A 24,003-nucleotide genomic window follows, 5' to 3' on the forward strand; every position below is an offset into this window, starting at 1 on the left:
TCGTGAACTGTGGCTGAGGTGAATTTGTTTAACGATCCCAGTCGATGGCTTACAAACAAACCCGAGTAGATCTTTCGCCTCTAGCAAAAATAGGTGTGTCTGCTGCTTCTCTGATGGATTTCTACTGATTACATTTCAATCTCCACATTTAAGGCTTAAAGGTCACATAATTAAGTAGAAGTAATTGACATAATAACACTAATACTTCTTTTTTGTTACTGAGACCTCCACAGCTCCAAAGTTTAAAGTAAAGGACAGACTGTATATAAAAGATGGCATCACCTTTTTAGTATTTTAACATTTTAAAACTGGACTTGATGGCATGAATCTCATACTTCACACTGATTGACTAACACTTTGATATTTTTGTATTTTACTAAACAAAAATCATGTTGCATACACGAGCAAGTGAGCTAACGCACTCATGAGGAAACTGAATGCTGAGGTCAGAAATCCAAAGAGCCGACGGCCATTTTCTCTTTGTACTCAGAGCAGTTGCCCTCCGCTGGTCATTGGAAATAATGCAGTTTTAAATTCCTCAGCACGTCAGTTCAGTTTAATCTGTGGTTTGCTTTAATCATGTGAAAGCTCGTTTTCATAGGCCTGCCTGTTCTTAAACACCGTACTCATTTTAGTTTATTCTGGGAATGTGTCTTTTACTACTGGCTGCTTCACAACTCGTATGTGTGTACACGTCTTTAATATCTTTAATGTGTCACTTTCCTTTAAATTGTGAAGCAGTTTCCTACTGTGACCATATTTTTGTTGTGCCTGTGTGTGACATTTATCATAATTCTTTTGGAAAAACTTTTCCAGTTACAGGGCAGCATCAAAACTGCTCTTTTATTGTCTTCATGTGTTCACTTTTTTTGTGTTTGGGACCCCTTATGGTTGACTTGTCAGCCTGTGAAGCCACAGTTTGACTGAGCAATTTGCAGTCCTGCAGCACCACCTGCTGGCCAGATGGAGAGGCACTGATCAACTGATGTGAAGCATTTGCTATATATGTAATTATTTATTAGGTCAAAAACGTCATTACTCCATTTTATCATTATCAGACTGATGACAGTTCAGTCTCTACTGCCACCTGCTGGTCAAACAATGACACAGCATGAGCTCAAAAGTACTGTGTGGTTGAAGGTTTCCCTGTTCTTTAACATTCAATTCTTTAACATTCAGTAAAGGAGGGTCAGCCAGGCACTGGACCAAGGACTCACTGCTTAAGTATTAGCATCAGCAGGCAGCCCAAGCCACAGCTGCAGGATTTTCCTGCAAATCTGAGGTTATTTCCACAAAAAGAAGCAGGATGATATTTCAGAGATTTACGGTTTTGTTTTTCTTTAAATAAATCCTGCTGGTGACCACCGAAGAGGTTTTGGATCTTCCCTGAAAGAAATTTAATCTGAATGGTGATCTTGATGTTTTAAACCAGCTTTCTTTAGGGAATTTACTGCAAATCTCCGTGTTTTTAAATAGTTTTAAAATTCCTAAAATGAACTAAATCTATCAGCAAAATGAGAAGAAATCACAGCTTTGACATTATGTGTACAACATGTAAACAGTGTTTAAGAGTCATCAACTGAAGTGTGGCTGGAGTCAGAGGGCTGTAGTTAACTTGGCAGACTGACAGTAGAGAAAGTGTCATGAGGAAATAGATAATGGGCTATTCAGGATAAATTTAAAAGAGAAGCATGTAAAATACCCTTTTTGCTATAGGCTATAGGTTACAGATTATGTAACTCAGACAAATTTGTCTGAACTACATATGTGACACATTTCTGCCTGCAGGTACAGTCACACCACCACCACGCCCCACAAACCCCTGAATTATCGACTCTTTGCGGTCTGAATCTGACGTTTGAAGCCAAACAGCCAATAAACAGATCACGTGTGATGTGTCGGAGGGAATATTTATCAGAGTACAGAAATGTAATTGTTTGAAACTCACACGAACCACTTAATCACACATTATACCCTCAGCTTCGCAGATGTATAAATGCGAACTCGAATTTCTGCACAGCAAAGACAGAAACAGCAGCCTCTGGTGTGTGGATGCTTTCATTCAGCTTGTTAACACTTTTTTTATACCTCCTGTGAAACATCACGAGGTGATGAGGAGAAAGAATACAGCAACATTTACAGAGAGGCTCGGCATGCGTGTGCTTCCAGAATATGACTGGCTGGTTTATGGATGTCCGCCTCTGTCAGGTGTGCGAATGCCTCTTGCCTCTTCCTGTTCAAAGCTCAAAGTCCAGCCGACAGACAGAGACAATCCACACAGCACCGCATACAACCACAAGAAAACATTTTTATTCTTTAAAGGAGGGATTTCCCTCGGCTGCACACACAGAGAAAGACGAGGAACAGTGGACACTTTGGGGAGTCTTTGAGGATCTGAAACATGGAACACTGAATCCGTCCTTACACATGGATTGTACCTGAAGACAGCAGCTTGGATAAAGTCTGAAATCACCGCTGACTGGCGGCCATCTTGCAGACAGGTGTGTTTGAACAAACATGTCCCAGCAGATCTGAGCTGTTTAAACAGGACATTTCAGGTGATTTATTGACTGCAGGTGTCGTCAGACACACATTACCAATAAAAACAAATCAAGTGTGTTCTCAGTTTTCTGCTTTTTTCAGAGTAAGTTGATGAATGAACTGAAATTATAAATACATAATTACAGCAATCATAAATGGATGTATGCTGTATTTGTGTATAGGCTTTCTCTAAGAAGGCCTTTTCCCTGCAGGTGATTAGACGGAGCAGCTGTCCATCTTCAAAACAAAAAACAGGTTAAAGCAGACAGCTTGAATTCAATTCAGTTTCAGTTATACAGCACTTAATCACAGCAACAGTCACCTCACCGTGCTTTTTATAAAAGACTATACAATAATGCAGAGAAAACTATGAGCACTTGGTAACAGTGGGAAGGAAAAACTCCCTTTTTACAGGAAATAACATCAAGCAGAACCAGGCTTCTGTGATTCAGACAACAAATACAGATAAAGGTTAAAGTTGGGAACGATGGTGTGTTTTGTTAAATGTAAAGAAAGTTTCTACCCCGAGCAGTTAAAGCACGTTTAACTACATTCACCCACTGACACACAGTTATACCTAATGGGCTCTCAAACACACGCAGACAAGCATCAAGAGCAATTTGGTGTTCAGGATCTGACCTTCTGCTGGCAGGTCATTTGCTTTACCTCCTGAGCCACAGCTGCCTTTTCACACTGAATGGTGCAGTTAACTAAACTCCCTTGCTGTGTGGTTAATCTGTGCGGCAGGATCTATGTGTGTGGTAAACAAGTAAACAATCTGCCTTTTCTTCTGTCTTTGATGGCAATCATAACATTCATGTATGCAGATCACTAACCAAGCAGTCCACCAGTAGCTCCTAGTGTGGCATTGCATCCTCTCTTCCAAGTCAAGTCATTTCTAGCTCCAAACACCAACATGGCGACAACCAAAACGCTCCAAAAAGCAGGTTATTTACAGTCTGTGCTTCAGGTTTTGCTGCTTTTCAGTTTGAGCTCAGCCTCAAGTATTTTATGTTGTGATCATATTTTGTCTTTTTAATCTCACTATAATGATGCATGCATGTATGTAAGTCTGTATGTACCCTTCCTCCTTCTTGGACGGTGGGCCAAAAAAGCTTTGCACAAACATCGTCAACATGCAGCGGTTATTAACATCTTTTCATTTTCATCATCGCCCTGTTGTTGTGTGTGCTGGTAAAAAATAATAATAATTCAATAAAAATGTACCTTTTTGTTTATTCTCAGTGTGAAGAGCTCTGCTGGACTTTCTCCTCATCCCGCGCTCCGCTGCTGCAGCGCCCCCTACTGTGCTGAATGGATTCTGAAGCCAGCCGGCTGCCAGCCCAGGTCCTGGGAGAGAACGAGGCGCTGCAGCAGTTCTTCAATGGTGGGATATCCTCCTAACATTAGCAGCACGTCACCTGCGAATATCACAGAATGAGTAAAAGCCTGAGGTTTGGATTTAAGGGGTGGGTCGTGCTGTGAGAATCCGTAAGGATGGTTGAGGATTTTCCGGTGAAAGTGCTGATGTCTTTAAGCAGGATAAAATTCTCTTGTGACTTTAAGGTTGGTAATGTAACAGTTCCAGGAACGCTTGATAAACCTGTTATTAAGAGGGTTGTATGGATTTCTAAAGATGAGCTTGGCAGAAGGTTTGGATGAGTTACTGGGAAGTTAAGATCCTCAATAAGGACAGTTCAGAAATTCTTAAGGATTTCTACAGAAACATTCCCATGATCTAAAAGAGTCCTGAAAGTCTGAGCAGTTCATTGTTGTCTGTGAGTTTTATTTCATTTTAGCCTTCACTTTTAGTCTGACCCTAAAAATAGAAACCCACCAACTGTCAGTAGGCAGTGTTGGGGAGTAACGGAATACATGTACCGCCGTTACGTATTTAAAATACAAAATATGAGTAACTGTATTCCGTTACAGTTACCGTTTAAAAAGGTGGTATTTAGAATACAGTTACTTTGTTGAAATAAATGGATTACACGGCGGTACTTCCCTGTTTCATATTGTGGCGGGTCAGGACTGTTTGGGTTTTGTTTGACGGCTACGTTCTGTTACGGTTGCCATGGTTACAGGGTGACGCTCTCTCTCTGCGTGTTTCCTGGGTGAGAGAGGCCTTTTTGTCGTTGTTGTGCTAAGCTAATAGGCAGAATGCTACAGGTATAGCTCTAAAGAATGTAGCATCATAGGCAGTGTAGTTCGTGCTGCAGGGAGAATGGACTGCCATACCCGTTATGTGTCTGTGAGCGAGGGAGGGAGAAAAAGGAAAAGTACGAGCTGTCATCGAGCAAAAACGGGAGCTGGAAGCATGTAAATATAATAATAACCACTGCAGCCAAGAAGAGTGCCTGACGAGCCCAGTTGTAAGTAAGCTATTAAGACTCGACTGTACACCGTGTTCGTGTTTTCCTCCAAAAACAATAAGTTCAGTTGGAGCAGCCTTTCAACGCCTCTCTCTGTCTCTCGCTAGCAGAGTTGACCCAGACAACAAAGTAAAGCTAGTTTTCAGCTACGAGCCGACACAGAACCCACCCTATTAGCCAGAGGTCCCTTTACTACGGTTCGGAGCCGCGGACCTTCAGTAACAGTAATAAATCACAGCAATAGTACATTCATGTAGTTGTAAACAGCATGATAATATATTAAGTAATCCAAACTATTCAGAATACGTTACTCTCATTGAGTAACGTAACGGAATACGTTACAGAATACATTTTGGGGCATGTATTCTGTAATCTGTAATGGAATACATTTTAAAAGTAACCTTCCCAACACTGTCAGTAGGTTAACTGGCCACATGTACAGTACCTTATCTAGTTCCATATTGTCCCAAAGCTGATAAGATCAAAAAATATTGATCAGTGTGTGTGTAGGTGAACTTTATCATTCATGTTATGTGGGCCAATATAGCAGCATGTGTGAAACTGGATGTTATTCAATACCACTGATTATATCAGAGTCATAGAGAGCAGATATTCCTAACACGGTTATTTCAGCCACGCAGCTCTGCTTGTTTATGAGGGGTTGTCAATCAGAGAAAGATGGCTTAAACTGTAGGACGGGCTTGTTTCAGACAAAGGCTGGCTTGAAGGATGGCTTTTATTTTGAACTGTGGATCATGCAAAACTACTGTAATGGAAGGATAAAAATCTGGAGGTGAAAATCTGAACTCTTTAACATTTGGCTTGTGTTTGTGACGACTGTGAAAATGTCATTATAATTTCCTCTGTGTGTGTGCGTGTGTGTGTGCGTGTGTGTGTGTGTGTGTTCAGGTCAGGATATGAGCGGTGTGTTGGACAGCTCTGTCGCGGTTGACACGAGCATGCTGGAGCAGTACCTCAGCAACGATGTGGACCCCATCAGCTTGTAAGAGTCACCCTCAAAGACACATCGACACTTTGAGATCATGTTTTTCATCTGTTGCTCTTTTGGAGGTGAAAAAAAAGGTTTAAACATTTGAAATGTCCTTTAATGTGGATATGAACCTTTTTTTAATACCTCTCTAATTTTGTACTTTTTTACGTATTTTTCTGAGAGTGGCTTTGAGGTACAATTATCCGATTTTATTTCTGTCTGACAGCATGAACTCAGTTCTCCTCCTGTTAGGGTCATGACCCTACAGTTATGATGTAGGGTCTATAAAAGGCAGTCCTGACTTTATTTCAATATTTTAATTGCCTGATAATCATTTGAATATATCTCAGTTACAAAGTTCACTATCAGGTGCAGAAGGTTTCCTCATATTTTGCTGCATGAAACAGCCCCTCCTGAACCTGCAGAAGTAAATATGAATATCATCATTTCTCCCTGGAGGAGATTCTGTTAGACAACAAACATTGAGTCAGTGTTCAGCTGGTTGGTTATCACCAAAGGGAAGGCTGTAAATGCATAACACAATTAAACATTTATATTAAATATGAATAAGAATTGCTCTTCGTCTTGTTTTTTTTCCTCCCAGCATGCTGCCCGAGTCTCCTCCTGATTCGGGCTCAGAGGCCTGGTCACCTGCACAGATTCCAGGTACCATTTACACACATCAGACATGCATTTTTATATGCAATATTTGCATTTTAAGAGACAACAAATTTTGTTTTTTTCACATTCCTTTCTCCCATAGACCGCACGCTGACAAGAGCACTGGTTTTATTAATTATTAATTATTTTATTCATTATTATCAGGATGTCCAAAAAACTCACTGAAAAGCCTTCAGCTAATCCAAAATGCTGCAGCAAGAGTACTGACAGGGACTAGAAAGAGAGAGCATATTTCTCCTGTTTTGGCTTCCCTTCATTGGCTTCCTGTTAAATCTAGAATTGAATTCAAAATCCTGCTCCTCACATACAAGGTCTTAAATAATCAGGCCCCATCTTATCTTAATGACCATGTAGTACCATATCACCCTATTAGAGCACTTCGCTCTCGCTCTGCAGGCCTACTTGTTGTTCCTAGAGTATTTAACAGTAGAATGGGAGGGAGAGCCTTCAGTTTTCAGGCCCCTCTTCTGTGGAACCAGCTTCCAGTTTGGATTCGGGAGACAGACACTATCTCTATTTTTAAGATTAGGCTTAAAACTTTCCTTTTTGCTAAAGCATATAGTTAGGGCTGGACCAGGTGACCCTGAATCCTCCCTTAGTTATGCTGCAATAGATGTAGGCTGCCGGGGGATTCCCATGATGCATTGAGTTTTTCCTTTCCAGCCACCTTTCTCGCTCACTATGTATTAACAGACCTCTCTGCATTGAATCATATCTGTTATTAACCTCTGTCTCTGTTCCACAGCATGTCTTTTATCCTGTCTTCCTTCTCTCACCCCAACCGGTTGCAGCAGATGGCCGCCCCTCCCTGAGCCTGGTTCTGCCGGAGGTTTCTTCCTGTTAAAAGGGAGTTTTTCCTTCCCACTGTCGCCAAAGTGCTTGCTCATAGGGGGTCATATGATTGTTGGGTTTTTCTCTGTATCTATGAAGCGCCTTGAGGCGACTTTTGTTGTGATTTGGCGCTATATAAATAAAATTGAATTGAAAAAAAATTGAATTGAATTGAATTGAATTAACATTTGAAAAACAAACCTGATCAAGCACACATGGTGACCCCTTGATAGCTATTCATAACTGAAATAATAATTACAACACCGCTACAGTAGGGATTTGAAGGTAAACTTTAACAGCCCCTTGAGTCGGCAGAAGCGTTCTTCACTTGTAATCTAATAATCTAGTACAAATTATTAACTCCAACAAGTGTAATGTTCCTCGTTATGTGTGAAAAAACTACAAACCTGTTACCTTGGGAGTGAGTGACTGGTTGCTCTTGTTGTGATGATTGTGCCAGCAAAGAGACCTCCCAAACATCAGGCACATGCACATCTGTGCTAATTGTTCAAGATATAAAAATGACAATGACTTGAGGCTCATAATAATCATGTTTTATCACAAATAATTTGTGAAACAAAAAAGCTTTTGTAAGACATTTTCTTCTCTAATCAGGGAACCTCCGCTACATGTCATCCTATTGGTCCAACCAGCCAACCACGCAGGAGGCATTTCAACCCACAAATGCATCTGCTGCTTCCTCCTCCTGTCACTTTAAGGGTCGACGGCCTGCCCCCTCCAACCCCAGCGAGCTGACTCATGATCAGCTTTGTACTTTGGGACTCACAAACACTTATATCAAGTCTGGGAGTCCACCTGCCCCTCCTGCTCCACCTGGACCACCTGGACCACCTGGACCACCGGCTCCTCTGCAGCAGCACCACACACATAACTCACCTGGACAATCACGCTATCTAAGTTCAGAGAAATACTCGCAATCTTACACCCCACCCACACCTCCTTCTCCACCTTTACCACCTTCAAACACCTACACCACAGCCTGCACTGGACCAGGCTTGCTCCCAAATCTAACCACACCCTCTCCAACCCATATGCTGGGCTCTGCCTCCACACTACAAACCTGGTAAGCAGATATTCAGCTTTATGACGCTATGAGGTCACAATTTTATTTTATAGTAGGTGGAATTGTGATCATGTAAATGACAGTCTGAAGAAATAGTCCTAAAAGTTGACAGCAAGGTAACAGAAACCATGGGATACAATCCAAACCATAAAGATAAAGAAGAAGGCATGGCATGTGTTTTAGAGACAGTCCTGAATTACTTACATTTTAAATCAGTTCTGCAATGACAGAGTGAGTCTGCAAAAGAAGGCTGAGAAAATATTCTTGAATTTAGACTGATTGACAGCCGGAACAAGTGGATGGAGTTTGATCAGTTAAAATAAATATTAAATTATTGTTGAAATGCAGACAGTTTTTGACATTTAGAATTTAATCCCATTAAGTCACAGGATATAGTATGCTACAGTTGCTATTGGTATACACAGAAGACTGTTATTGATATAAAAATGTGTGTACATATTATTGGCATAAAAATGCCACAAAGATGAAGCATGTAAAAAGGAAATAGCAGTGGACCTAAGATTAAGCCATGTGGCACTCCATTGGAGCTTTGAATCTGTCTTCTCCTGTTTCAGCACCTTAGAGAGGAAAAAAAGGAGGAGATCAGAGTCTGAGGAACCATCTGCAGGAGTTGGCACCTCCTGCTCTGATGGTGAAGGAACTCATGGTGGTGTGGGGAGCACTGCAAGTGTTGGTGGAATGGGTGTGGGATCCTATCAACTACTATCTTGGGAACAGTACAGGCCAGAACAGTGGAGCACTTTGCATGACAGCAACTACCAGACACTGTGAGTCAAGGATCAACCCAGTCTCTTACTGCAAAGATAGCATTTCTTGACCAAGGACATAGTTTACCAGCATCACTGTGTTTTAGGTCTCCTCCTGCCTACCACGTTGATACAGATAAAGGCTTCAACTACTCCACAGCTGACGAGTCCTTTGTTTGCCAAAAGAAGAACCACTTTCAGGTCACTGTTCACATTGGTGTGGATGCAGAGCCACAGTACATCAAAACGGCCAGTGGGCCACAGGAAATCGACATTTTCCAGATAAAAGTGTTCGGGGTTAAGGTGTGTATAGATTTACTTTCAGTTAGAGAAGGAAAAATAATTGTGCAGACATTAAACATTAGTTTTAAATCAAAGGAGGTTTACATGCATAATAATACTCTATGAAAATGGTGAAACTCCATTGAGGGGCCAATGAACATTACATGGCTAAGGGTACAAGATAACTTCAGTGGGGTGAAGTCATCCTGTGCCCGTAGGAGAAACACAGCCTCAAAGTATTATGCTCCCACCTCCATTCTGCCAAACACAGTGAGTCGAGTTGATGCCAAAGACCTTGCAGGCGCTGCAAGATTTCAGTCCATTATGGTGTTTTGCTTTTAGATCATTAATAAACTCCTCACCTGTAGTTTTGGACTAAACCACCACCTTTCTTATGATCCATGAGGCAACCTCTTGCATGGAGCTCCAGACTCTGGACATTTGATGGTCATCTTCTATTTATTTGATTTCCAAATAATCACAATAACAGTTGCCAACTTCTCAGCAAGCTTCTTACTGATGCTCTTGTAGCTCATTTCTGCCGTGTTCAGGTCTAAAATCTTGTTCCTACCATCCTTTGACAGCTCTTTGGTCTTGTCCACCCAATTCATACATGCAAATACTTAGTATGCTTTTCGACATTACTCATCTGTGTAATGTTTGTTTGTCTCCTTCTTATCAAAGCTGGAAACTCCAAGTCACCTTGTGACCATTGAACAATCTCAACCTGACCGCAGCAAAAAACCCTTTCATCCAGTCAGGTATGAAACAGTATTAAAGTCCATATTTTTGACCAGATACATATGACTCAACTACTGTAGAAAAGCTTTTCTTTTGCCTGAATAATGTTTGAGCCTTATTGTCTTCATGGAAGACAGTCCAGTATGATGTACAGCAGTTCAATGTTTAAGAAAGCAGCTTGGTGTTGAAGGAGAAAAGCATTTTAGAACATTCCATTTTTTTCCAACACTCCATTTTTCAAGACCAAAACTGTCTTATTCTGAATTCGATAAGCAGAAGACCTTGGATGGATTGATCTGATTTAGGCCTTTTGTTGTCAAATTATTTAGCCTCTTGCAAGCTATCTAGATTACCAAATGGCAGATGATACAGTTAAAAATGTGGCAAATACAGCATTTTAAACATAATGCTATCAAAACTTCCAGGGTCAGTCTACCCGGTGGCAAAATAACCAGAGTAACACTTGGCCGACTGCACTTCAGCGAGACGACGGCCAACAACATGCGTAAAAAAGGCAAACCAAACCCTGACCAGAGGTTTGTAAATGTATAAATATAAAAAAATTAATGAAGGCATAACAGCAGTAGATAACAGTGATAATTGTGTGTGCTTATTCAGGTATTTTCAGATGGTGGTTGGTCTGTATGCTGTAGTCAAAGATGAGAGTTTTCCCCTGACAGCTTTAGTGTCGGAGAAGATTATTGTCAGGGTAAAAAAAATACATCTATGAACCAAAAATTGATAAACCAATAACTCAATGACCGTATTAAAAAGTTTAAGATTCCATTAAAAATAAATAAATCTTTCCCACAGGCATCTAACCCTGGTCAGTTTGAGACGGATGGGGACACAATGTGGCAGCGCGGAGTGGTGCAGGAAGATTTGGTGTGTCAGGGTCGGGTGGGCATCAACACCGACTCCCCTGATGAGGCACTGGTTGTCTGTGGTAACGCCAAAGTGATGGGCACCATCATGCAGCCATCTGACTGTCGCGCTAAGGAGAACATACAGCAGGTGAAAAAAATTTCATTATCTGAATATCTAAATGATGAGTTTTGTCCATTTGTAGCATGTAGCTTTTTCATTTGTGGTTCATGTTTGACTCTCTAGTCTTCTGTAGTAGTATCTACATCAGCACAGAAATCTGTAGAATCTGAAACGACAGTTAAGTAGTTTTAGTATAATTAAAAAAGGCAATGTCTTAAAGACCACCACTGATATCTTTGCCATTTATTCAGTGGTTTAGCTGAATTCTGTTTGTCCTATTGTCCCTCTGACTTTACACATTAAAAATGACCAAAAATGTGTTCCTCTTTTTGCTTATTAGGTCGACTCTGAGCAGCAGCTGAAGAGAATTAATCAGATGAAGATAGTCGAGTTTGATTATAAACCAGAGTTTGCTTCCAAAATGGGAATAGACCACACCCACCAGACAGGTGCTGCAATTCATCATGCTGATCATACCATATGTTTGAATCTTTCTATTTTCCTCTGAGACGAGTGGCCCAATCTTGATGAAACTTTTTGCATAAACATTGCCTAGGGCATTGTGAGTGCCAACATCAATATGGTGTCTACAAATATTTTGTACAAATCCCACAATATTAATATATATTTATATATTTGGCAAATCAATTGAGCACCAAATTGTGACCTTACAACTGCATTCACCATGCACACATTTGGTGACAAGATGACAACAATGTGGTGATAAGAACACAACATTTGGGTGACCATCTTCATGTCATGAGACACTTTATGAAGCAACCCTTTGGGTAGCCAGTCGTCTAGTCTTGGGTCAAGCTCTGTACACCGGTAAATTTACCCCCAAAAATATGGATTTGAATACTATAACAAAATAATATGAAAAATATATCAATATATATACTATATTTATCCATGTGACTTCTGATATTTAGGTATTATAGCTCAGGAGGTGAAAGAGCTGCTGCCGTCTGCAGTGAAAGACGTTGGAGATGTCATCTGTTCTGATGGAGAGAAAATTAATAACTTCCTCATGGTGGACAAGGTAAGAAGTGCTTACATATGAATTTTGTGTATTGTTGGACCCCTAATACACACACACACACACACACACACACATATATACATATATATATATATATGTATTAGGGGTGCAACAATACACAAAATTCACGGTTCGGTTCAATACTTTGGTGTCACGGTTCGATATTTTTTCGATACAAAAAAATGTTCATGCTTTTTTAATTTGTCATTTATTACAATTATAAATATATATTTTAACTCAAACGTACAGTTTTTAAATTTAATGTTGCTGAAACAACAAAGTAATAAAAAAATAAATCTATCTGTTTGAAAAATCACTCATCTTTGGAAAAGAGAGTTTATTACAGAGTAATGGCTCTTTCCAAAATAAAAGCTATACTATACGCTTCTTCTGGGCTATATTCTCAGCAGCATATTAAACATATCAGGTCCCCATAAGGAGAATCATGTGCTAACGGCTGTCTAAATGACTCGGGTAAAGTTTGTAGCATGCGTGCTTGTTGTTTTTGTCTGCTTCCACTTGTCTTTGCACTAGGATGATGTCGGCGTAAATGTGCAGTCATATTCATTGTGTTCCCACTAGTGCTGTCAGCATTAATCGCGTTGAAATGACGTTAATACCACAACACGGCAAATCTCCGTTAACGAGCTACCGCGGATCGCCCTGTGCGTGGGGCTTTACGGCCAACACGTTAACGAGCTAACTGCGCTAACGCACTAGTTCCCACCAATTGAGCATTGCGTGGCACATCCAACATACTGTTTTACTTTTGTCCATGACGCGCTTACCATCAGGGTCATGCTTCACATGAAAACCAAGATAGTTCCAAACGCCAGGTCTGAATGAGGGTGGGGGAGGTTCAATTTCGGGTAGCGTTGAGGTAGTTGCCATGTCACAACGAGTATATATATATATATATATATATATATATATATATATATATATATATATATTATATATATATATATATATATATATATATATATATATATATATATATATATATATATGGGTTTTTTTGGGTTTTTTTTTAATGATACTCTACATTTATGCTACTCTTCAAATACAACCAAATTTAGGTTACTTTAGTGATTTTCAAATCTTACATTGGTTGCATGCACACACAACACAAGGAAAAAAATGGTTGTCATTAGAAGAAACATTTAAGATAACATTTTGAAAGTATAATGGTTGCCTGACAACTACATCCTGCAGTGATCTTAGCAACCAACACTAACGCCCTCCCTCTCCTCTTCCAGGAGCAGATCTTCATGGAAAATGTGGGCGCAGTGCAGCAGCTGTCAAAGCTCACTGACAACCTGGAAACTCGTATCAACGAACTTGAGGTCTGGAACCGTCGACTGGCAAAGCTGAAGAGTCTGACGGGTAGCCTACGATCCACTGGGTATTTACCTTCATCCATCTATCACTTAGAGTTACATCCATATGTATTCAGAGAATGACACTTTTCACACACTTCTTGTGTGAAGAATTCAGGTTTAGGAGATTCAAAAAAACTGTGTTAAGCTGCTTTCATACACAGCTTTCATTTTGTGAGGCTCAAACGGATAAGGATTGTTCTGCTTCGATAAAGATCTTTTGCAGTCAATGACAGTCTGAAGTCTTGAAGCCATGCACATCACCAAATGCTGTGTCTATCAGGGAGAACAGCCCTAGCCATGGAAGAACCACTTCCAGTGGTATGAGAAAGCATTTTACCCCTTCCTGATTTCTTAGTTTCAGCATATTTGCCACACTTGTTCACAGATATTTCAGATGATCAAACAAAATCTAATATTAGACAGAGTTAACCCAAGAAATGTATTGATGCATGCCCAATCATCCAGGTAAGGAAATTTCGTTTTGTTCATCTGGATGTTGCGTTTTCAGTGGGAGAAATGTTTTGTCACTCATCCAAGTGAATTCTTCAGTCTTAAATTGAAGTAGTCTTTGTATTTCAATAATTCTTGAAAGAGTAGCGTAAAATGGCTGACAAGTATTTTTGAGTATGATGGGACAATATTGGAACGCCTATATTTGGGCAGTTTCTGCCATTCTTCTTTGCAGAACCTCTTCGGTTTCATCAGGTTGGATGGGGAGTGTTGGTGCACATTTTCTGATCTCTTCAGAAATGTTTAATGAGGTTTAAGTCGGCTCGGCCAGGACTTTCACAGAGTGGTCCTGAGGCCGCTCCTTTGTTATCTTGGCTGTTTGCTTAGGGTCGCTGTCCAGTTGGAAGATGACCCTTCACCCCAGTCCAAGGTCCAGAGTGATCTGGAGCAGGTTTTCACCAATTCTCTATACAGTGCATTCATCTTTTCATTACTCCTTTATAGTGTCCCACTTCCTGCTGCTGAAAAACATCTCTGCAGCATTACGCTGCCACCACCACGGTAGAGATGGTTTTGGCCAGGTAATAAGCAGTGCCTGGTTTATTCCAGAAAACACTTGGCATTCAAGTCAAAGAGAATTTTGTTTTTCATGGTCTGAGCGTCCTTCAGGTGCCATTTACTGAGGAGTGGATTCTGTCTGGCCACTCATCACCATTGGTGGAGTGCTGCAGAAATGATTGTCCTTCTGGAAGGTTTTCCTCTCTCCACAGAGGAACAAAGCCTCTCTGTCAGAGTGACCCTTGAGTTCTTGGTCACCTCCCTGACTAAGGTCCTTCTAAGCCAATTACTTAGACTGGCTGGTGGTCAGCTCTAGGAAGAATCCTGTTGGTTCCAAACTTCTTCTGTTTTTGAATGATGGAGGCCGCTGTGTTCACTGGAGATTTCCGTGTTGCAGACCTTTCTTTGTAAAAAATTCCCATATCTGTGCCTAGATACAATCCTATCTCAGAGGTCTACAAACAATTTCTTGGACTTCATGGCTTGATTTTTGTTCTGACATTCACTTTCACCTATCAGATCTTATGCAGACATGTCCAATCAACTGAATTTACCACAGGTGGACTCCAAATGATTTACAGAAACATCTGACATATTATCAGGGGAAACATGATGCACTTGAGCTCAATTTTGAGTGTTATGTATGTACTTGTAATATTTGTATTCTTTATTTTAATACATTTGGAAAAATGTCAAGCAAACCTTTTCCATTCAACTAAGTGAAAGGGTTTGTCTTAGCAAACCTTCTTAACTGTTACATTCATGAGTTCAATTTCACAAGTTGTTGAATGCTAAAATGGATCAAAACAGAATGTTACAATATCATAAAATGCACCCTTTAAAGGAAATCTAATATTTAAAAGGAGGCATTTCATAATTTCTCTTAAAATAACTCCATTATGGTTATGTCTAAAGGCAGAGTCATACTACAAAGTATATAGCACCATGGAAAATGACTCATGAAATCTTTATTGCAACATTACTGTACTATATCAGTGCAAAGCACAGGTCAAGGACAACTGAGTTTCTGAAGGCTACTGTGGGTAACACTGAAAGGCATTAATAGACAAGAAATCACCACAGGTAACAGATTATATAACATCCAAGGGATCAGTTACTATAGCTTCAGGTCTTATCTTGGGATAGTTGAAAGGCATCTTAAGAAATGTATATAGTAGTACCTTAAGCCAATATCCCTGAAGAAAGTTGAAGGACTGTCGTTCACCTCTGTACAAAATAACCTCTTAACTTTGCTAAATGTCATGGATACACTCATCACTATTCAAATAAATAGAGTTTATTGTTATAATCTTAAAGGAGCTCTATCTTCCATCCTTCAAGAAGCATGTGGAGGGATGGATTTCAGGAGCAGGAGTAGAGTTTTAATTTTCTTCCTTTTTTTTGCAAAATTTATTCTGTGATTTGAAAATGAAGCAGTGTTTATGTTATTTCTAACAGGAGACCTCAGAAACACAGCAGCATGTCGACAACATCAATACCTGATGCATGTAAGACTGAAAAAGTGCAAAGGGAGGAGAAAAGTCACAAATATAGACGGTGCCTGCGGCATAAAGTCTTCCAGATAAGCGTCTTTGCTCTGCTGGCCACTATGGCTTGCTGGTGAGATATGATGTCACTTAGAAATGATATGTCAAATTAAGAAAGAAAGAAAATCTATATTGTAATGTGTTTGTGTGTGCAGTGTCATCTCTATCACCACTCTATACCTAGTTAATGTGAAGGAGGAAGATTTTGGAACCATTCCTGGAAACAGGTAAACAATAACAGCTTTCATAGTGATTCCTTGTCACTGAAACAGTTCCAAATCACCATCATTACATATGTTGTTTCAGATACACTAAGGCAGTGGTTCCCAAACATTTTTTGCTAGCCCCCTCCCCCTGGTCACTTCATGTGCAGGGCATTTTTGTTTTTCTTTGTTTGAAACCTACTGTGCATTTATTTGAATACTTCCAAGAGAATCATTCTCAGACTGGTTAAACTTCCAGTGGATTTTAGAACTTTCACAGAGAAAGTAATGGAAACCACACCATAACAGATCGATAACTATCCTCTTGTTGTATATAGGTCATCTCAGAGATTCGCCTGAGATTCTCTTGGCTGTTCTGATTGTTTTTGACGCATATATGCTATATGATGACATTTGTTTCAATATGGACATTTATTGAGAGGAAGTCTACCCTCTTCTCTTACGTTAGCCTTGCCATTGTTCCCTAACTAGCCACCAGGTAGCCTCATATGTCAAATGGCCCTTAACTAACCCTCCAAACATAACTGGTATTTTATTTTTTGCCTTCATTCATGTCCATCGTCACAGAAATGCTGTACAGTTTAGTTATTTTATACATATTTTGGTCAGAACGTAATATATCATCTTCAAATTTCTATTAGTTTGCTAGCTTCCCGATAACTCTACTTCACTTTGTAAAGCAAAAAAAATTCCTAAATATCCAGACTTTATTATAGCACCTGGGAAGACAACCACACTGATCATTTTTTCTTGGACTATTTTTAAGTGTCAAAGTTTGTTTGTTTGGCAAGCTCCAGCATTATTTACCCCTTGAAATGACAAATGAAAATGAAGGGAGCTAAAAAGTTCTGAAATGTAGTTCTTGTCAGCTTGTCTGCATTATTATTGTTATGTTAACCAACAAGTTTTATGTTTTTGTGTGTTAGTAATACCACTGAGACTCCTCTGCAAACCTCATCATGGACCAGCACAGGTAATGTGATGCCTTTTAACACTGAGTCTAAAGCCAAAAAGACAAAGACAAATAATAGTGTAAATAGTATTATAAGCATTTAGAGATCAGATAGAGACCTAAATACACTCACCTAAATACTCAGATTAAATTATTTCAGAGCTTTTTCAGTGCTTCTGAATTCCAATAGCAGTGGCAACAGAGAAAACAAAGTAATAATACGATAAATCTCTTCCAGTCCTGCCAACTGGTACTCCTGGCCTCTGGCCCCCTGCTGTGGACTTCTGTGATCTGCTATACTGTGATAAGGTGTACTGCTGCCCTTCATCAACAGAGGGCACCACTAACTCAAACATCAACATCTCCAAATCAACAGAAATACCTGTTATGAAAGGTAAAGTTATTTCACTCTCTAGTTCTTGCTTACGTTAAAAAATAATTTCATCATAGCTGATTTTTGGTTCACCATTTGATATTTCTGCTCCTCAGAAAAAAACATTGAAGATTTTTATGGACAGCTGAAAAGTGCTGGAGACTGTGAGTAAAATTTTATATAGTTTCAATTCATATATTAAAGTTATTGAGAGATCTTTGACTGATTTTAACTTAGAAGGGAAAAACAAAGTGTTATTCAAAAGATCCTTCAACAAGGATTCATGAAGCCTCACCTCGACCAGGGATACTAGTACCCCAGCCTAGGCCTGGGCCTGGCAGTGGGCGAGGGCTCGGTTTCAGAGCACACCGGGTCTTAATGCATGCAACTCCTCTGGGTTCAGCATGAATGCACCAAATGGCTTAATCCTCCTTTAATACTTTGTGGACTGCTTGTAAGCAGATGCCTTGGTGGATCAATCTTCAGTTGCCAAAACTGGCTATAGGGACGTTTGTTTAAATAGTCCGGGTTTCTGATCCTATCGGTATTACTTAGAAGGCAAACAGAGCTTGGATGGAGTGAGGGAGGAGACCCTCCCATCTCTAGCTGCTTTTCAGTCCCGCTGATGCCGATCCTGTTCTCTCTGAAGGCCTGCTTGCTTGCATGGCCTAGCCGTCAAGCCCTCCTCCTTCAGTCCCAATGTTATCAGCAGCTCGTCTCTAATCCATGCATTTGGTAAATAACTGGATTAAGATTTAGCAGGCTTTTTTATGCTAATCTTGAGAGGAGAGAGGCTGGCCACAATGCGTTTATCTCTCTTCCATGTAGATGTACTAGAATAGGAAGGGAGCCAAATCCTTGAAAGTTATAATCTTACACAGCAAAAACGAGCAGAGAAAAAGCCAAAAAATATACCCAGAAAACGAATATAAAACCAATTCGTGGGTCCACAGTGTTTGGGCGGTGGTTGCTCTTCTGCCATCTATTGCTGCAATATGTAACTTAATGCAAGAACTAGAGTAAGAACAACGCCAAATGTTCCTAGGAGCCATTTTTTACATTATTTGCCCACATGCATCCTCCTCTCTCTCCTCCCCTTTCTTGATGTCCACGACATTCCTTGTGCTTTTGGGTTGGGGAACAGTCTTTTGGGCAATAACAGTGAGACTTGGAGGAGTGTGTGCCCTGCCTGATCTGAGCCTGATTGGCATGAGGTTTCATAAGTGCATGTAGCAGCAGAATATACTGGGTCACAGGGAAGATGATGCATTGCCTAATGTTTCTAGTCCACTAAAATAAAGGACGTTTATTACATGTTAAACTTGAACCTTGAATTCCTGGACTTGGATTTTTGAATGCTGTTTCTGGTCATAAACTTCATAATTTTTCATTTATCATCATTTACTTGCATGAGAACTCCAGTCTGGGTGACACCAGTAATGCTCCTATTATTTTCTTTGTTCTTTTTCTTTAAAAAAATAAATAAATTATACATCTGTTTTTCTGTTTCTATCAGGGACAAACACCACTATCCATTCTATCAAGATCAAAGAAAGCCAGCTGGTGATTGACAGAAAATACTGCCTAAGAGACGAATGTGGGTAAGTAGAGAAAGCGAACATAAACACACTGTGATTGTATGCAGGTTATAGACTGTTTAGTATATTCTTCATTTGATAACACTGCTGTAAGAATTGAATTGAATTGAATTAAAAAGGGTGTTTCAGCTTTTGCGAGCTTGTTAAATAACCAGATTCACCATGAGAGCCAAATAAAGTGGACTTTGTCCCAATATCAAACATTTATGGGTTAAATCTCATCCTAAGCCCATGGCTCTTCAAGTGCAGCTCTTGGGCAAATTGGTGGCCCTTGTTAATTATTTGTGTGGATCGTGGGCGTAACAAAGAAAGAATGCACTCCCAAAATCTTCTTTGGCCACTCTACACCTTTGAGCTGTCATTTTAACTATTGCCTTTATTTTCAGTGGTCACGGAATATGAACATGAACATGTAGAGAACCACTAGCAAAATTTAATTTCAAATCTCGTAAATTTTAATTTTAAGGAGTTCCTTGTTATACTTCTATCACCAGCAAGTTGTAAAAAAATCTGTTGAGGTTTTCCTATGTCAACATTTTATTTCTATGGCGCTTGCCAACTGTTATTTTATCTGTACTGTGATTTTGGTATATAATTGCTTGTAAGGTGTCCCTGAGTGCCTTAAAAAGCATGCACAAATAAAATGCTCTTATTATTACCTTTGCTGTTGCAGAGTTCTCCCATAAAGTTCACTTTGGGATTCTTTGAGAGTCATGTCACTCTCTTCTAAAGCACTACGTTAAACGCTAACTGTCTTTATATAGACTCAATTATTGCAAAATAGTTCCACAGTGAAAGTTTTCACACCTTTGTGATGTAACTGTCTCCATCTACTGGACATCCTTCTTAGATCTTTAGCAAGGAGACACTTTTGTAAAAAGAGTGAGAGGACTGTGAAAAGGTAGTTTGTTGTAAGAGAGATTTAAACTTGAGACAGTAAAGTTCTGCGTGATTTACATTTATGTAAATCATATAAACTTAAATGATATTTTAAGAAAACAGGTTGCAGTACTACTTGACTGTGCATGTGCATGTGGAGTGGATGTCGATGTCAAAGTCAAAAAGACCTTTAATCTTAAATGCCAGTAAAATCTCAATTAAATTTTGGCAGGTCCTCAGTAATGATATATGCTACCTCGTGCTATTAATTAAATATGTAGTAAAAATAAATAATGTTATACTTCTGTTGTTTCCTTTAAGCCCCAGTCGATACATCTTCAGAGTTCCTGTCAGTGAGTTTGTTCCTGTCAACATGAAAGTAACCCTGCTCATGAAGTAAGTATCCTAATATACTCACACATGCTATTAAAACATGTATTATTAATATTATTATTCTTGTTATTATTGTTATTATTATTTATATTTAAGCTTAATCTATTCCCTTTTTATCTGCTAATGTTGGAATGACACTATAGATTTTTTTTGCAAATGCCAATTTATATGTGATATTGAGATAAATTGACATAAATGTTATTTTCTGTTTGTGTATATAAATCTGTGTCTGGTTTATGTAGCTCTACAGAGGAGTTGGTAGTCCATCTGTGCAATTTTGATGAGTCCACGGTCTGTTCTGCTCAGCTGGATATCAGCACTGTGTCTGACAGCAGATACCCATCAAATACACAGGTCAGAATCAATAATCAGTTTCCCTAAATGTCACTTATATACAGCATGTAAATATAAATGTAAATGTAAAAGCTTCACACAAAACAATAGGATAATTAACAGTTTTTTTCTTTATTTGTAATTTGAGCTTTTACCTTCTTTAGAACATAAATGCCATTTTTAAAATAAGGGAATCTCTTCGTTGTTTTTCATTAATTTAAGGCTTTTTCATCTTTAAGAATATAAGTTAATATTAAGTATAACTTCTTATCATTTACATTAAATTTGAAAAAAAAAATGTTTTAATGGATTAAATTCATCCAGTTTTTGGAACTTAAATTTAAAAAAAAAAAAAGTAGAATGGTGTGCTCTAATTCATGAAAATTAAAAAAATATATATATATATATATATATTTTAATTATTACCATTTACTATGTCTATGGTATAAATATGAGACAATACAGAAATGTGTTTAATATCTAATTGTTTACTGTGATGCTGTGTATTAAAACACAAAAGCCTGTGTGAAGATGCAAATTAATGGATCATTTTTCATCAGTTTTTTGTTACATTGCTGGTCAAAATCAATCCATCCATTCATCAGTTTTCTTCCATTTATCAGGCCTGGGTTGTTCAGCAGTTAGGCAGAAATTTGTTTTGAGGGTCGCTGAGGTTCCAGTTCACTAACTCAGTCACTGTGGCGGTTAATAATGCAGCAAGTGTGGGGCAATCACTGATGAATAATGAATGTGTGGCAGGTTTTCTTCACAGTGGGATGACAACATGCTAATCACAGTAACACTTAAACCATGATGTACAGAGGACTGTCCAGAAGACCAAACATACGAATGCTTTGTCATACGTTTACATTTATGTCGAGGTTTTTTTTCTTCTAAGTGAGTTTTGAGGCATGAAATGAATCAGTCCTGATTCTGGAATAAAAAAGAAGAAATAAACTTATCTGGATCTGTGAAACTTACTTTGAGTGAATTTTCAGCAGGGCAGCGCTGATGAAAATCAACCCAGCTGTAGAAATCGTTTGATTTTGCCCTTGTTTTAAAGTTAAATACTAAGTCTCTTAAAACTATATATTTATCAAAAACCATTTAATTATTCTCAAAAATTAAGTAAAGCTTCGTCAATAATTCAGAATAATTTCGAACTTCTAACTTTGGGAATGAATTTAGTTCATTTGGGGAAGTTTGAAGCCTTTTTCTTTCTTCTAATATGAAGTGATGAGTTTGGTTTAGGTTCTTAAGACTAAATAAGAATTTTACTAATATTCCTTCCAATCTTACAAAGATATTAAATCTGGGGTACTTTTAGCACTTCTGTATCAATTGGCCCAAATGTCACAAGCCAGACTTCTTATGGTTCATGACAAGTGTAGTGTGGGCATCTGTGGCCCACGCTACACTTGTCAAGGAGGCGAACTGGCAGATGAGTTGCAGCAACCAGGCTCTTAATTGCAATCTGAGTAGGTATGGCCATTTTTCACTTTTATGGGCTAATTCCCCAAATGACAAAGAACTGATCATGAAAACATTCATTCAGGATTAGCTTCAAATAATTGTTTTTCTGACCTTAATGTGACATTTTTTTACTGTTTCCATTGAAAATTAGAGGTTTTGCTGAATAAATAATAACTGCCCTTTTTTGGCCTTTTTTCGGCAGGGGGAACATGAATGGCCTCTTCATGTGGCTCGCCTTTATCAAAGCTGGTATCACTTCCGCTCAACAGTGGCTGTAAGAAACCAAAAATTATTAATTTTTCTTCTATAAAAGACCTACATTTCACTGGTTATGAAACCTTAAAGACACACAGTCCTCTTCTTGCTGCATGAACATGAAAACACTATTTAAACAATCCTCACTTTTACTAAGAACATTGATGGAAACATTAGTGTTATAAAACATTTTATTTTATGTTGCCTGTCATAGAAATTTTCATTATTGATGTTATTTATATAAATATTATCACAGAAACATGGATCCTACAGACTGTTGGGCTATATAATGTATATGCTTATCAATGTCTTTCTTCAGGGTCAAGCAGACTGCAGTACCAACTATCAATACGCGGGGGCGCTCTTCACAGACTACCACTTCTACTTCTACAGACACTGCACGGAATTTTAGAAACACAATTACAGACAAATTACAAAAACATGTTTATGGAATATTTGCTTTATTTCTGCAAAGATGACAATTAGAGAAATCCAAGCATGCTCTAATCAGTTTTGTTTTGGGGGGTTTCGTGGGGTGGGGGTGGGGGGGTAGGTTTGTTATTCTAGAAAAATGGCTGGTTAATTTAAAAACAAAAAACAAAAAAAAACGACAAGTTGAAAACATTAACTTTGACATTGTATTATTTAATGTATTTTACTCTTATCTTTGTTTTATGCTAACTTTTACACAGACTGGCAAACATGGAAATGCCAAAAATAAAAAACATTACAACAACCCATCTTCCAATCAGAGATGGGATTTACTGTGACTGGAGTTCAGACAGGATAAGTGTAGGCGCACATGCGAGGATCATCGAGATTTTAAAAAAAAAATGAAAGTACATTTCTGCCATGTGAAAATTTGTTTTCTATATGCATTTTTAAATTGTCTATTTTTCTGCCTTTTCTCAAATATTTGTTTTTGTTTTTCTTTGATATGAACAGTTTTACCTCCTTGTGTGTGTGAAACTGTTAAAATGTAGATAGATATAAAAAATCCTTATATACATACGACATCCCAGATGAGAATGAATGAATAATTTATATTAAATACTTTGTTTCTTCACATAGTTGAATGTGCTGACAAAAAAAGACAAAAAAATCACACAAAATTTATCAATGGAAATCAAATTTAGCAACCCATGGAGGTCCATATTGTGAGTCACGCTCATAATTAAAATTGGAAGAAAAAAAAAAACACTGCAGGCTGATTCAACTTTGATGTAATGCCCTTAAAACACGCCAAAATGAGGCTCAGTAGTGTGCG

The 24,003-nt window shown here is 38.7% G+C and overlaps 1 protein-coding gene across 2 annotated transcripts; it reads left to right on the plus strand.

Moving 5' to 3' along the window:
* Positions 1–1,371: 1,371 nt before the first annotated feature.
* On the plus strand, positions 1,372–23,253 carry myrfl (myelin regulatory factor like). Of its 2 annotated transcripts, XM_085138117.1 has the most exons (24): positions 1,372–2,501; positions 3,787–3,928; positions 5,823–5,916; positions 6,509–6,570; positions 8,032–8,500; positions 9,076–9,288; positions 9,375–9,570; positions 10,234–10,310; positions 10,716–10,826; positions 10,909–10,999; positions 11,104–11,304; positions 11,618–11,726; positions 12,210–12,319; positions 13,579–13,724; positions 16,168–16,329; positions 16,412–16,483; positions 17,407–17,453; positions 17,671–17,826; positions 17,922–17,969; positions 19,322–19,406; positions 20,604–20,678; positions 20,918–21,029; positions 22,684–22,755; positions 23,056–23,253. In XM_085138117.1, the coding sequence occupies exons 2-24, from the start codon at positions 3,856–3,858 to the stop codon at positions 23,146–23,148; spliced, it is 2,874 nt and encodes a 957-aa protein (XP_084994243.1). In that variant the 5' UTR covers positions 1,372–2,501; positions 3,787–3,855; the 3' UTR covers positions 23,149–23,253. The 2 variants fall into 2 exon arrangements, with proteins under 2 accessions (XP_084994243.1, XP_084994244.1); XM_085138118.1 differs by having other exon boundaries at positions 1,372–3,928.
* The last annotated feature ends 750 nt before the right edge of the window (positions 23,254–24,003 follow it).

This window comes from Neolamprologus multifasciatus, chromosome 17, assembly GCF_963576455.1.
Source record: "Neolamprologus multifasciatus chromosome 17, fNeoMul1.2, whole genome shotgun sequence".
Lineage (NCBI taxonomy): Eukaryota > Metazoa > Chordata > Actinopteri > Cichliformes > Cichlidae > Neolamprologus > Neolamprologus multifasciatus.